Genomic DNA, 12,018 nt, shown 5'->3' on the forward strand with positions numbered 1-12,018 from the left:
TTTAATTTAATCCCCAAGAAGATTAAGTAACATTGAAATCAGAGTGGAATCGTAGGAAGCATTTACAAGCATGGGATACTCTCCTAGGCCCTATTATAAATACAGAAGAAGCAGCACAATTCACAATAGCTAAACTGTGGAACCAACCTAGATGCCCTTCAGTAGACGAATGGATAGCGAAACTTTGATACACACACACACACACACACACACACACACACACACACACACAATGGAACATTACTCAGCATTAAAAGAGAATAAAATCATAGCATTTTCAGGTAAATGGATAGAGCTGGAGAATATAATGATAAGTGAAGTAAGCCAATCCCAAAAAACCAAACGCCAAATGTTTTCTGTGATATGAGGATGCTGAATCATAATGACAATGGGGGAAAACATGGGAGGAATGGGAGGAACTTTAGATAGGGCAAAGGGGAGGGAGGGAAAAGGAGGGACCAAGTGGGTAGGAATGATGGTGGAATGAGTTAGACATCATTAACCTAAGTACATGTATGAAGACATGAATGGTGTGAAAACACTTTGTGTACAATCAGTGACTTGAAAAGTTGTGCTCTATATGTGTAATATGAAATGAATTGCATTCTGCCATCATGTATAACAAATTAGAATAAATAATTTTTTAAAAATTATGAGTATTTATTTATACATATTGTACTAATATTAATTTCCTGGTTTTGACATTGTACTATAATTATATAAGATGCAACCAATAGGGAAAACTGGGTGAGGGACTCAGAAGTCTCTATATTATTTTCACAACTTCCTGTGAATCTGTACTCATATTTAAAAAGAGAAGAAAGAAAAAAAGAAGAAAAAAGAAATAAACCAGAAGTTTTTTGGTGAATTAAATAAATATTTATGTAAAAACCAAATACATAAATACAGAAGAAAGTAATCTATCATCACACCATAGCTATCTTGTTACTGAGGATTAAATTCTCAAGGTAGTTATCCTGATCAGCTCATTAACAGACTCTCAAAGAGTATTACATCATAAAAAGATCCCCAAATAGCAAAATACAGACTGGGTGTGTAGCTCAGTGATGCAGCACTTGCCTGCCATGAGCAAGGCTCTGGATTGGATTCCCAGGACCACACACACATACACAAAAATCCAAAGATAGTCCTTCATGCTTACCTGTGATTATTCTGTAATATCTCTTTTCTAACCCAGGAAAATTCTTCAGTATTTGGTTCAATATATTCAATCTTGCATCTCAGAGCTCGGTATTTGGCAAGACAAGGTGGGTTAGGTTTGGACAAATGAGTTTCACAGACATTAACCATGTCTCTTATTAGCTATAGGTAGAAATGGCACACAGATATAAGAATCACCAGATATCAAAGTTAATATATTACATCAACACTTTGTCAAAAAGATTGGGGAAAATCAATTTTCTCCCCAAAGCTTTTCATTAATATTCGCTGTTAGTAGTGTATTACAGTTAATAAAAGTCAGTTATGGTGGTGCACATCTATACTCCCAGCTAGGAATGCTGAGGAAAGAAGATCACTTGAGCCCAGAAGGAGTTCAAGGTAAGCCTGAGCAACACAGCAAGACCCCATCTCAAAAATAAATAAAACAAAATGAAAATTAATAAAATTGCCTTACTGATAATAAAATATAAATATACATTAATATAACATCATTGTTAATAAGTTGTTTGTAGATACATTATTAATTTAATCCTCATTACAGCACTGAAGTAGTTGTCTTCATTGTATAGATGAGGAAAGTGAGGCTCTGAGAAGTTAGATCAGTTATTAGAGATCTCAAAGGGAAGCTGGGTGTGGTGGTGCATGCCTGCAATCCCAGTTCAGGATGCTTAGGTAGGAGGATCATGAGTTTAAGACCATCCTGGGCAATTTAGCAAGGCCCTCTTTCAAAATAAAAATAAAAGGGATGGGGGTGTCGCTCAGAGGTAGAGTGCCACAAGGTTCAATCCTCAGTACCACCAGAAAAGAAAAAGATCCCACAGCGAGAAGGTGACAGTCATTAAAGGGAATCTCAGATCATTAGACTTCAAGTCCAATGCTGCTTTAAAAATTCATTTTGTGTTCCAAATGCAGGTGCTGTGTAGTCATGTACATAATGATGTTTCATTTAATGATGGACCACTTAATAGTAGTCCCAGAAGATCATAATGGAGCTGACAAATTTCTACCACTGAGTTGCTTAGTGCCTCCCTAAATTGCTGAGGATGGCTTTGAACTCATGATCCTCCTGCCTCCGGCTTCCCAGCCACTGGGATTACAGGCGTGAGCCACCACATCCGGCTTAATCATCATATTTTTAAAGAAGTTCCCCTAGCATATTTTCTTTTATTTTTTTCCCCAACATATTTTAAATAGTTTATTTCAGAGGTTACCTGACAGAGATCCTCTTTCTTAGTTAGTAGTCTCAGGTTAACTTCTTCAGTGACTGGATGTTTGTGAGGTATTAATCTGTAGAACTCAGTCATCATCTTTTGCAATTGTTCTGCTGTTTCTCCATTTTTCAGTGCTGTCTTTACTAGAAGGAGGATACCCTCTGCCTTGCTCACCTATAAATAGAAAGTAATATATACTTATTAAATTTTTTTTAAAGAGAGAGTGAGAGAGGGAGAGAGAGAGAGAATTTTTAATATTTATTTTTTAGTTCTCGGCGGACACAACATCTTTGTTTGTATGTGGTGCTGAGGATCGAACCTGGGCCGCACGCATGCCAGGCGAGCATGCTACCACTTGAGCCACATCCCCAGCCCTACTTATTAAAATTAAATCTTGATAATCATAGAAATGAGGGAACATAAAAAATATCTAAAATAATACTTGAACACATTACAACTATCAGTTTTCTACTGGACAGGCCCCAGGTGTTAAAGCTTTGTTCCTAGGAGGTGTTATTGAGACATGGTGGAACCTTAAAGAGATGGGGGCTTAGTGGGAAGTGTTTAAGTTATTAGGGAAATGCCTTTGAAAGGGACTGTATGACCCCAGCATCTTCCTCGTTTTTTTTTTGTTTTGTTTTGTTTTGTTTTTGCATCCTGGATATGAGGTAAGTGGTTTTGTTTTGATAGAAATTTCTGACATGATGTGCTACCTCACCATAAATCCAAAATGAAGGGACAATCAATCATGGACTGAAATAGCCAAAAGAAACATTTTCCCTTTATAAGTCAATTATCTCAGATATTTCACTGAGGTGATGGAAAGCTAACTCTGTCACCATAAAACAAACGCTAATCTCAATCTGTAACTCAGTTGTGACAAAAATGTTATGGGGACTTTTCCAAAACTTGACTCAGCCTAACTAGAAGAAACAACCAGAGTCTTGTATTTCTATATCTATATGCACATGTATACACATATGTACATATAGATAGGAATACTAATACAACTGTGGGAGACTTGCTTTTCATATGAGAAATGTTGAAAGATGTCAGCATCAAACCAGGAACAAAACCCACCAGATCACATTCCTAATTATACAAGGGCATTATCAACTTTATCCCAGGAAACTCTTTTCTCTCTAAAATAAATTTGTTTAATTCCACATGGGAATATCTGTATTATTTTCATATAAGAACACAGTTACAGAAGTTGCACCATTGGGGATATCTTATTTCATTGCTCTTTGAATTTCAATTACATATAATCAAGAAGATATTCACATTTTCTGTTTGTTTTGGGAGCATGCCTGCTTTTCCTAAGACAGTCAAAAGGTGGGGTTTGAGGCATCTAACTGGAGGCCAAGACTTTCCATGTGCCTCAGCCTGTTATTAATCTCTTGACCCAAAGGATCAAATTAGCCAGCACCAATAGCCTGAAACTGTACAGACAGGGATGTCTAGTTTCCTGGGAAGCTTAGTGTTCCCTTTCCTCAGAATATGAAGAAAGAACAGTCAGGAATGAATTCCAGAACAATCTAATCAGCACACAAATTTGTTTTTAAAGACAGACTTTATTCAAAGAGAGAGAGAGAGAGAATTTTTCAATATTTATTTTTTAGTTCTCGACGGACACAACATCTTTATTTTATTTTTATGTGGTGCTGAGGATCGAACCCAGCGCCCCGCGCATGCCATCAGCACAAAATTTGAGGGTGATCATTTAAACTAAGAAACCAGAAAGCCAGTTCATCATGTTCTGTTTCAAAAACATACTTTACTTACATCATTGAGGCTAATCCTGTTCACTGGCGTGAGAAGTGTGTGTTCCAGATGGCCCAGAGCTTCTGCCCAAATCATCTCCACCAAATCACTCACCTCCTGGCTCAGGGTGCTTGAACTAATAACCTCCTCCAAAAGCAACTGCAACAACAAAATAACAAAGGGAATGGGGCTCAGGAATTGAGAACACCAGAGTTCAATTCCTGGACCCCAAAACAAGACAAAAGGCAAAAAACTAACAAAGCTGACAAAGGTGTTAGAAGAAATAATTCAGCATACTCAGCCAGACGTTATGGTTTGAGCATGTTTCCCTGAAAGCTGATGTGCTAAAAACCTAGTCCCCAGTTACAGTGTTGAGGTGGTGGAAATTTTAGGAGGTGGGGCCTGGTGGGAGGTGATTGTATTCAAGGGCAAGTAGAGATTTTTAATTTTCTCAGGGGAAGGAGTCTTGTTTCCCTTTCTACTTTTCTACCAAGCTGTGATGTAACCAAGGGGTCCCTTGCCAGGATGCTGATGTCACGCTGTTTGAACCTTCTGGCCACCAGAATTGTAAGCCAAATACACCTCTTTATCTATAAAGTACCTAATCTCAGGTTTTTTTGTGATAACAGACAAAGACACCGGGTAATGCTTACACTCCAAGTCCCCTCTCTCCATCTCCTCCATATGTTCTTCTGTGAGTCTGTCCTCATCCCCATCTCTTTCTTCCCATTTTATTTTTCCTTGTATCTTTCCCTTTATACTATAAGCTTTGGGTCTGTCAGTGGCATGCAATACTAAGTAACTTGGGAGGCTGAATCAAGAGGACCACAAGTTTGAGGCCAGCAACTTAGCAAGACCTTGTCTCAAAAAAGAAAAGAGAAATTGGGGGACTGAGGATGTAGCTCAGCAGTAGAGCACCTCTAGATTCAATTACCAGTATCACAAAACAAGCAAACAAACAAATATCCCATATGTAGTCAGGTTTAAGGGTCCTTGACTCATAGTTTAGACTAGAAATAAATCTTTTAAAAGTCATGAGGGTTCATTGTTGAAATAATTATGAAGCAAGCAATCAATCTCATGGCTTGTCCTGGAACTCATTTCCCCATCAGCTTATTTTTAAGAGAGAGATTTTTTAATATTTATTTTTCAGTTTTCGGTGGACATAACATCTTTATTTTATTTTTATGTGGTACTGAGGATTGACCCCAGCACCCTGCGCATGCCAGGCGAGCGCATTTCCGCTTGAGCCACATCCCCAGTCCCGCCCATCAGATTTTGTGCCTTTCTGTGAACTAACCATTCCTTTTCTTAAATCTTCATCCTTCATCTTTGCTCCTGCCAGTTTATTCACAATAAAGAAAACATTTCATATTAAAAATATTAAATCAGGCTGAGGATATAGCTCAGTGATAAAGTGCTTGGCTAGCATGCACAAAATCCTGGGTGTAATCCCCTCATTTTCTGCATACATGATCCAATCAATAACATTAAAAAAAGTATCATTCAGTCTTACTGCTTGCAGTTTTTCAGATGCTAATTGAGTTGCTTCAGGTGTAAAATGTTCTCTGAGCAGAAATCCTTGATTCTTTAGCTCTTCGATGTAATTTTCATAATATTCACTTGCATCTGCAGAGGTTTTCTTTATAGTGTCTTTATAGTGTCTTCTAGTCTGTGAATTAAGTAGATAGCAAAGGTACAGTAACTTATTAACACACCCATCTTTTTATTAGTTTTTTAAATTCTAACTTGTTGTATATGACAGAACACATTACAATTCATATTACACATATAGAGCACAATGTTTCATATCTCTGGTTGTACACAAAGTAGAGTCACACCATTCATGTCTTCATACATGTACTTAGGGTAATGATGTCCATCTCATTCCACCATCTTTCCTACCCCCATACCCCCTCCCTTCTCCTCCCACTCCTTTGTCCTATCTAGTATCTGTCTAATCCCAACCCCCAACCCCCTCATGAATCAACATCCTTATATCAGAGAAAACATTTGGCATTTGTTTTTTTGGTTTTGGCTTACTTCACTTAGCATTATAGTCTCCAACTCCATCTATTTACCTGAAAATGCCAAGATTTTATTCTCTTTCAATGCTGAATAATATTCCATTAACACACCATCTTTTTTTTTTTTTAATTTATGTCCCTGCCATTAAGGAATTTAAAAACTCTTTTTCTGAAAGAATTACTTAAATCTTATCTTTTGTTTTTCACCAAACAGCCTAAAACCTGGAGGTAAAGGAGAAAAAAGCCTGAGCAGGCACAACAGAGAGAGGAGACTCATTGGATTCTTTTAATTAAGCACTCATTCAAAGTCTATAGACTTTTGTTTTACATACTTACTATTCCAATGAACCTTCAAGTGTGACTTTCCAGCTTTTTAAAAATGAGAAATATAAATTGGGAGAAGGAAAAGAAAAAAATACCTCATGAAGGAATCTTGTTAGTGACAGAAATATAGTGAAAATGAAATGATAATTTGCAGCAAGGAAAAAATCAGAGAAGCTATTAGGTTGTATAAACAAATGTTAAAGGCTCAGAATAAGGGATCCTTTGGAATGGCACAGATTCTGCCCTCATTCTTAACTGCCTATAGACATGGCATTTTTCTGCTTTTCTTAGAAACCCCTGCCCCTTGCCGGGCACAGTGACACACACTAATCCCAGTGGCTCAGGAGGCTGAGGTAGGAGAATCGAGAGTTCAAAGATAGCCTCAGAAAAAGCAAGGGGCTAAATAACTCAGTGAAACCCTGTCTCAAAATAAAATACATAATATGGCTGGAGATGTGGCTCAGTGGCCAAGTGTCCCTGAGTTCAATCCCCGATACCACCCCCGATACGTCACCCCGTTGTGACGAGTTATCCTAACATTAACCCCAGAGAACACAGAAGAGTTTGCCTCAAATGGAAGTCCTGGTGTCATCATAGGCGTTGGGCAAGTCTGACTGGGGGTGTGCAAGCCCAGAGGGAAGTCACACTACTCATGATACTGGTAAGCTATCTTCCCAGATAGGTGGCTGCAGGACACCTCTGAAACTTGCAGAAAAGAAGTGTGTGTTCAAATCACTCCATTTTAAAAGGTAGATGCTACAGTTTGGATCTTGAATGTCCTTCAAAAGCCCATGTGTAAAGGTTTGGTCCTCAGAGTAGTGGGAGGTTAATAGGTAGGAGCCTATTAGGAGGTCCTTAGGTAAATGAGGGAGGAGTTCTTGAAAAGAGATTGTAGAACCCTGGTCTCTTCCTTTCCTTTATTGCTTCTTGGTCATAAGGCGAACATTTGTGCTCTGCCACACTCTCCTGCCAAGATGTGCTGCCTCACCACAGGCCCAAAGCAACAGGGTCCATATATTATGGACTGGAATCTCCAGAACCATGAGCCAAAATAACTGCGTGTGTGTGTGTGTGTGTGTGTGTGTGTGTGTGTGTGTGTGTGAAAGAGAAAGAGAGAGAGAGAGAGAGAGAGAGAGAGAGAGCGAGCGCACAGTGTTTGGGATTGAACTCAGGGCTTTATGATACTAGGCAAGCACTCTATCACTGAGCTACATCCCAACCTTTTCATAAGTTAATTTTCTCAGGTATTTTTTTATAGTGATAGAATTTAACAGAATTTTGGGAAATGTTTATCTAAATGCTTTTATCAATACAGGCAAGCTGGAAAATCCTCTTCTGAAGAGAAGCTCTTTTTAAGCAGAAAAAGTTTAGCAGTTGGCTGGTTTCTTAATGAGTTTCAAGGAAACTAGTTAGTAACAGGAATCAACATAAAGAATTTTACCTGCACACCATCAGCCAGGAGGAAATGTGCAGATACCAGAAAAGGACAATCTCCAGGCTCCAGGGTGCACTGCAGCTCCACCACAACTGTTTCTTGGCCTCCATCCACTCCTACCTGGAAAACAGGGCACACTTTCAGAAACTGCCCTAGAGAAACAAGCAGCCACATACCACATATGAAAATGTTGATTAAAATTATGATACAATACATGCTCATTTAGAGATGTAATTTAGAAAAGTACAGAAAAGAATCAAGAAAAAATAAAAATCATCTGAAATCTAACTATAGAGATAAAATCACTATTAATATTATTTCCTCTTCTATTTTTTTCTACATATGTTTATACTACACCACTCTTCACATTTTCCTTACCACAGGGGGGAATGTTACTTTCAATTTATATTTTACTAAGATATCTAAAAAAAAAAACCCAGATGTATTAATTTGAAGGCAAGTATTGATTTTCATTTGTGTGATTTTGTCAATTTTTTTTCTTTTAAATATAAAAGGAACAGCAATTCAATATGGCATAAATACCTGGTATCAATCTAGCCTTTGAAAGTATTAATGACTTAAAGGAGGACTTTTGTTTTTAAGGCCATTATTAATATTTTATATTCTTAAAATCTGTAGTATGAGCATGCATTACTTTTATAATAAAACACTAAAATTTTTTTTAATAATTTTTATTGTTGGTTGTTCAAAACATTACATAGTTCTTGGTATATCATATTTCACATTTTGATTCAAGTGGGTTATGAACTCCCATTTTTACCCCAAATACAGATTGCAGAATCACATCGGTTACACATCCACTGATTTACATATTGCCATACTAGGGTCTGTTGTATTCTGCTGCTTTTCCTATCCTCTACTATCCCCCCTCCCCCCCCTCTTCTCTCTCTACCCCGTCTACTGTAATTCATTTCTCCCCCCTTGTATTATTTTTCCCCTTTCCCCTCACTTCCTCTTGTATGTAATTTTGTATAACCCTGAGGGTCTCCTTCCATTTCCATGCAATTTCCCTTCTCTCTCCCTTTCCCTCCCACCTCTCATCCCTGTTTAATGTTAATCTTCTCATGCTCTTCGTCCCTACTCTGTTCTTAGTTACTCTCCTTATATCAAAGAAGACATTTGGCATTTGTTTTTTAGGGATTGGCTAGCTTCACTTAGCATAATCTGCTCTAATGCCATCGATTTCCCTGTGAATTCTATGATTTTGTCATTTTTTAATGCAGAGTAATACTCCATTGTGTATAAATGCCACATTTTTTTTAATCCATTCGTCTATTGAAGGGCATCTAGGTTGGTTCCACAGTCTTGCTATTGTGAATTGTGCTGCTATGAACATGGATGTAGCAGTGTCCCTGTAGTATGCTCTTTTTAGGTCTTTAGGGAATAGACCGAGAAGGGGAATAGCTGGGTCAAATGGTGGCTCCATTCCCAGCTTTCCAAGAAATCTCCATACTGCTTTCCAAATTGGCCGCACCAATTTGCAGTCCCACCAGCAATGTACAAGTGTACCCTTTTCCCCACATCCTCGCCAGCACTTGTTGTTGTTTGACTTCATAATGGCTGCCAATCTTACTGGAGTGAGATGGAACACTAAAATTTTTAAACATTCTTTCTTTTTTTTTGGACGGGTAAAAAAAAACAACTCACATATTTGGGAATATATGGTACCCAGAGGTGTGAAAAAATTTTCAAAGCAATAAGAAAATAACTGAATAGCAAAGTCACTCAGAAGATAAGCAATTTCTTTTTTCTAAACAGAAATCAGACTCTTACTTTTTCTAATGTGTTATATTTTGCAACTTCAAAATCTTGAAAATAAGGAATTTCACCATTTTCTTCATAAAACCTGAAATTTGTAAAAATTAGAATTTTAACATTAAAATGGATTTTTAGGTTAAACAAAAATTTAAAATAAATGTCCTAATTCTATATGAAATGCAAATCTCTAATGCACTCTTTGGTATTCTAGAAATTGGTATTCTAGAATTTGGTATTCTAGAAATTGTTAAAATATCATAGGAAGCTAAAAAGAAAAAAGGGAAGAAAAAGGTGGGAGGATAATATCATGAAACTGAAAAGGAGAAAAGTGGGGTAGAGGAAGGGGACAGAGAAGAAGTGAGGAGAAATGGGTAAGAGGAATGACTGCAGAATGAAATTGACCAATTTATATCACATGAATATATGAATACATCATAATGAATTCTACTTTTATGTGTACTTGTAATGCACCAATTTAAAAAGCAATAAATAAATAGAAGACCAATGGATCAATGAAAGGGAACTGTACTCAAGAGACTTAGGCAGGAGGGTCATAAGTTCAAAGCCAGCCTCAGCAACTTAGAAAGGCCCTAAAGCAACTTAGTGAAACTGTCTCAAAATTAAAAAAACAAAAGGGACTGAAGTTGTGGTAAAGTGACCTGAGTGCAATCTTCAGTTAAAAAAAAAAAAAAAAAAAAGAGGAGGAGGAGGAAGAGGAGGACAATGAGGAGGAGGGGGAGAAGAAGAAAGGGAATGGTGCATTTTTAGGGATACTATGTGATAATTCAAGACTTGTATACAATGTGTAATAATCAAATTGGCGTAATTAGCATTTCCATCTTTCTCTGCACAATTTTCCCCCTGATGCTCAGAATTGAACCTGAGGGTGCTCTACCACTGAGCTACACCCCTAGACCTTTTTAAGGTCTATTTTGGACAATTTCTTACTAAATTGCCTAGGCTGGCAACTAAATCTTGCCCCAGTCTCCTGAATTGTTGGGATTACAGGTTTCATCTGCGTGATTCTTGAGCTCTGATGTTGAGGAATGCATGCACCTGCACTGGAAGGCAGGGGTATGCTCCAGAAGCAGAGAAGAAAAGACTAGTCTGGAGATAGGCCACTGTATTTGGTTGGCATTCTAACCCTCAGCAATGGAATCTTTCCTCTCAGGACCACTGTCAACTCCTCTTTAAAATAAAGGATGAGAAAATAAATTCTTATCATCTATACTTTTAATTTTAAATTTTGTTCTCTTTTAACACTATTATTAATACATACAATCTGACCAAAGGTGATGGCTAATTAACACTGCTATTTTGAGTATGCTTTAAGAAGCCACATATTCCACTTAAATAAGGTCATTGTTATTTCCATTTTTTATTCTAAAGGCTATTCAGAAAGGTAACATATTGAATAGGCTGTGCTAATCTAACTACCAGTTGAGGACTTTTTTAAAAAATCAGTAAACTTAATACTTATATCCAATATTATATAATACTGAGAAGATAAAAATAATTATCACTATATAAGTTGAAAAGTCAAATATGAACTTATTAAGGAGTTAGATAAGGAATATAAAATAATACAGAAGGCTACAAGTAGTATTTCAATACTATGCCTGAAGTTTACAAAATATTTGGTTTACTCAGTGTCTTCCACATTTTTCTCCTCCAAGGAATTGTCCAGGGATAGATCATCTGTTTTCACGTCTAGAATTAAAACAAAACACTTGTTTACTACTCAAAGGTTTATTGTAATCAACTATTAACCTAACTGCTGAAACTGTTAAGATTCTTAAATATGGGGCATATTTGCTATGAAATTCTATTTTTTAGTTGTCCTTAAATATATATAGTTATAACTATACAAGTGGGAAAAGGGAAACATGTAAAATACTGAAAACATAGTGGGTATATGAGGTCTAATATGATTTATATTATTGAAACTTACGGATAGTCATGCAATTTTCACATAGCACTTTTCTGAGGATCCCGGAAAGCATAGTTAAGAAATATATTTCTTTTTTTTTTAAATATTTTTTAGTTGTAGTTAGACACAATACTTTTATTTTATTTATTTATTTTTATGTGGTGCTGAGGATTAACCCAGCACCTCTCATGTGCTAGATGAGCACTCTACTGCTGAGAGCCCCCAAAAATATATTTCTAATATACTTCAAGATCAAAATGATTTCCAGTGTCATAATGGCATAAATGAAGGGATTGGGAATGTATTAGTTTAGAATAGGGAAATTCAAGGTCTTCATGTGAATTTTTGCTTCTTATTTTTCTTATA

The 12,018-nt window shown here is 36.8% G+C and overlaps 1 protein-coding gene across 2 annotated transcripts in view; it reads right to left on the bottom strand.

The window, feature by feature from the left end:
* Parp4 (poly(ADP-ribose) polymerase family member 4) overlaps positions 1-12,018 on the bottom strand; it is a 93,731-nt gene that overhangs the window by 70,156 nt on the left and 11,557 nt on the right. For both annotated transcript variants that reach the window (XM_076872145.2, XM_076872144.2), the window contains exons 4-10: positions 11,369-11,432; positions 9,738-9,810; positions 7,950-8,063; positions 5,674-5,829; positions 4,179-4,316; positions 2,394-2,567; positions 1,163-1,323 (exon numbers count right to left, since the gene is read on the bottom strand). In XM_076872145.2, coding sequence (XP_076728260.2) covers positions 1,163-1,323; positions 2,394-2,567; positions 4,179-4,316; positions 5,674-5,829; positions 7,950-8,063; positions 9,738-9,810; positions 11,369-11,432 — 880 coding nt within the window. The remainder of the gene's footprint in view (positions 1-1,162; positions 1,324-2,393; positions 2,568-4,178; positions 4,317-5,673; positions 5,830-7,949; positions 8,064-9,737; positions 9,811-11,368; positions 11,433-12,018) is intronic.

Source organism: Callospermophilus lateralis, chromosome 12 (genome assembly GCF_048772815.1).
Source record: "Callospermophilus lateralis isolate mCalLat2 chromosome 12, mCalLat2.hap1, whole genome shotgun sequence".
In the NCBI taxonomy this organism is placed as follows: Eukaryota; Metazoa; Chordata; class Mammalia; order Rodentia; family Sciuridae; genus Callospermophilus; species Callospermophilus lateralis.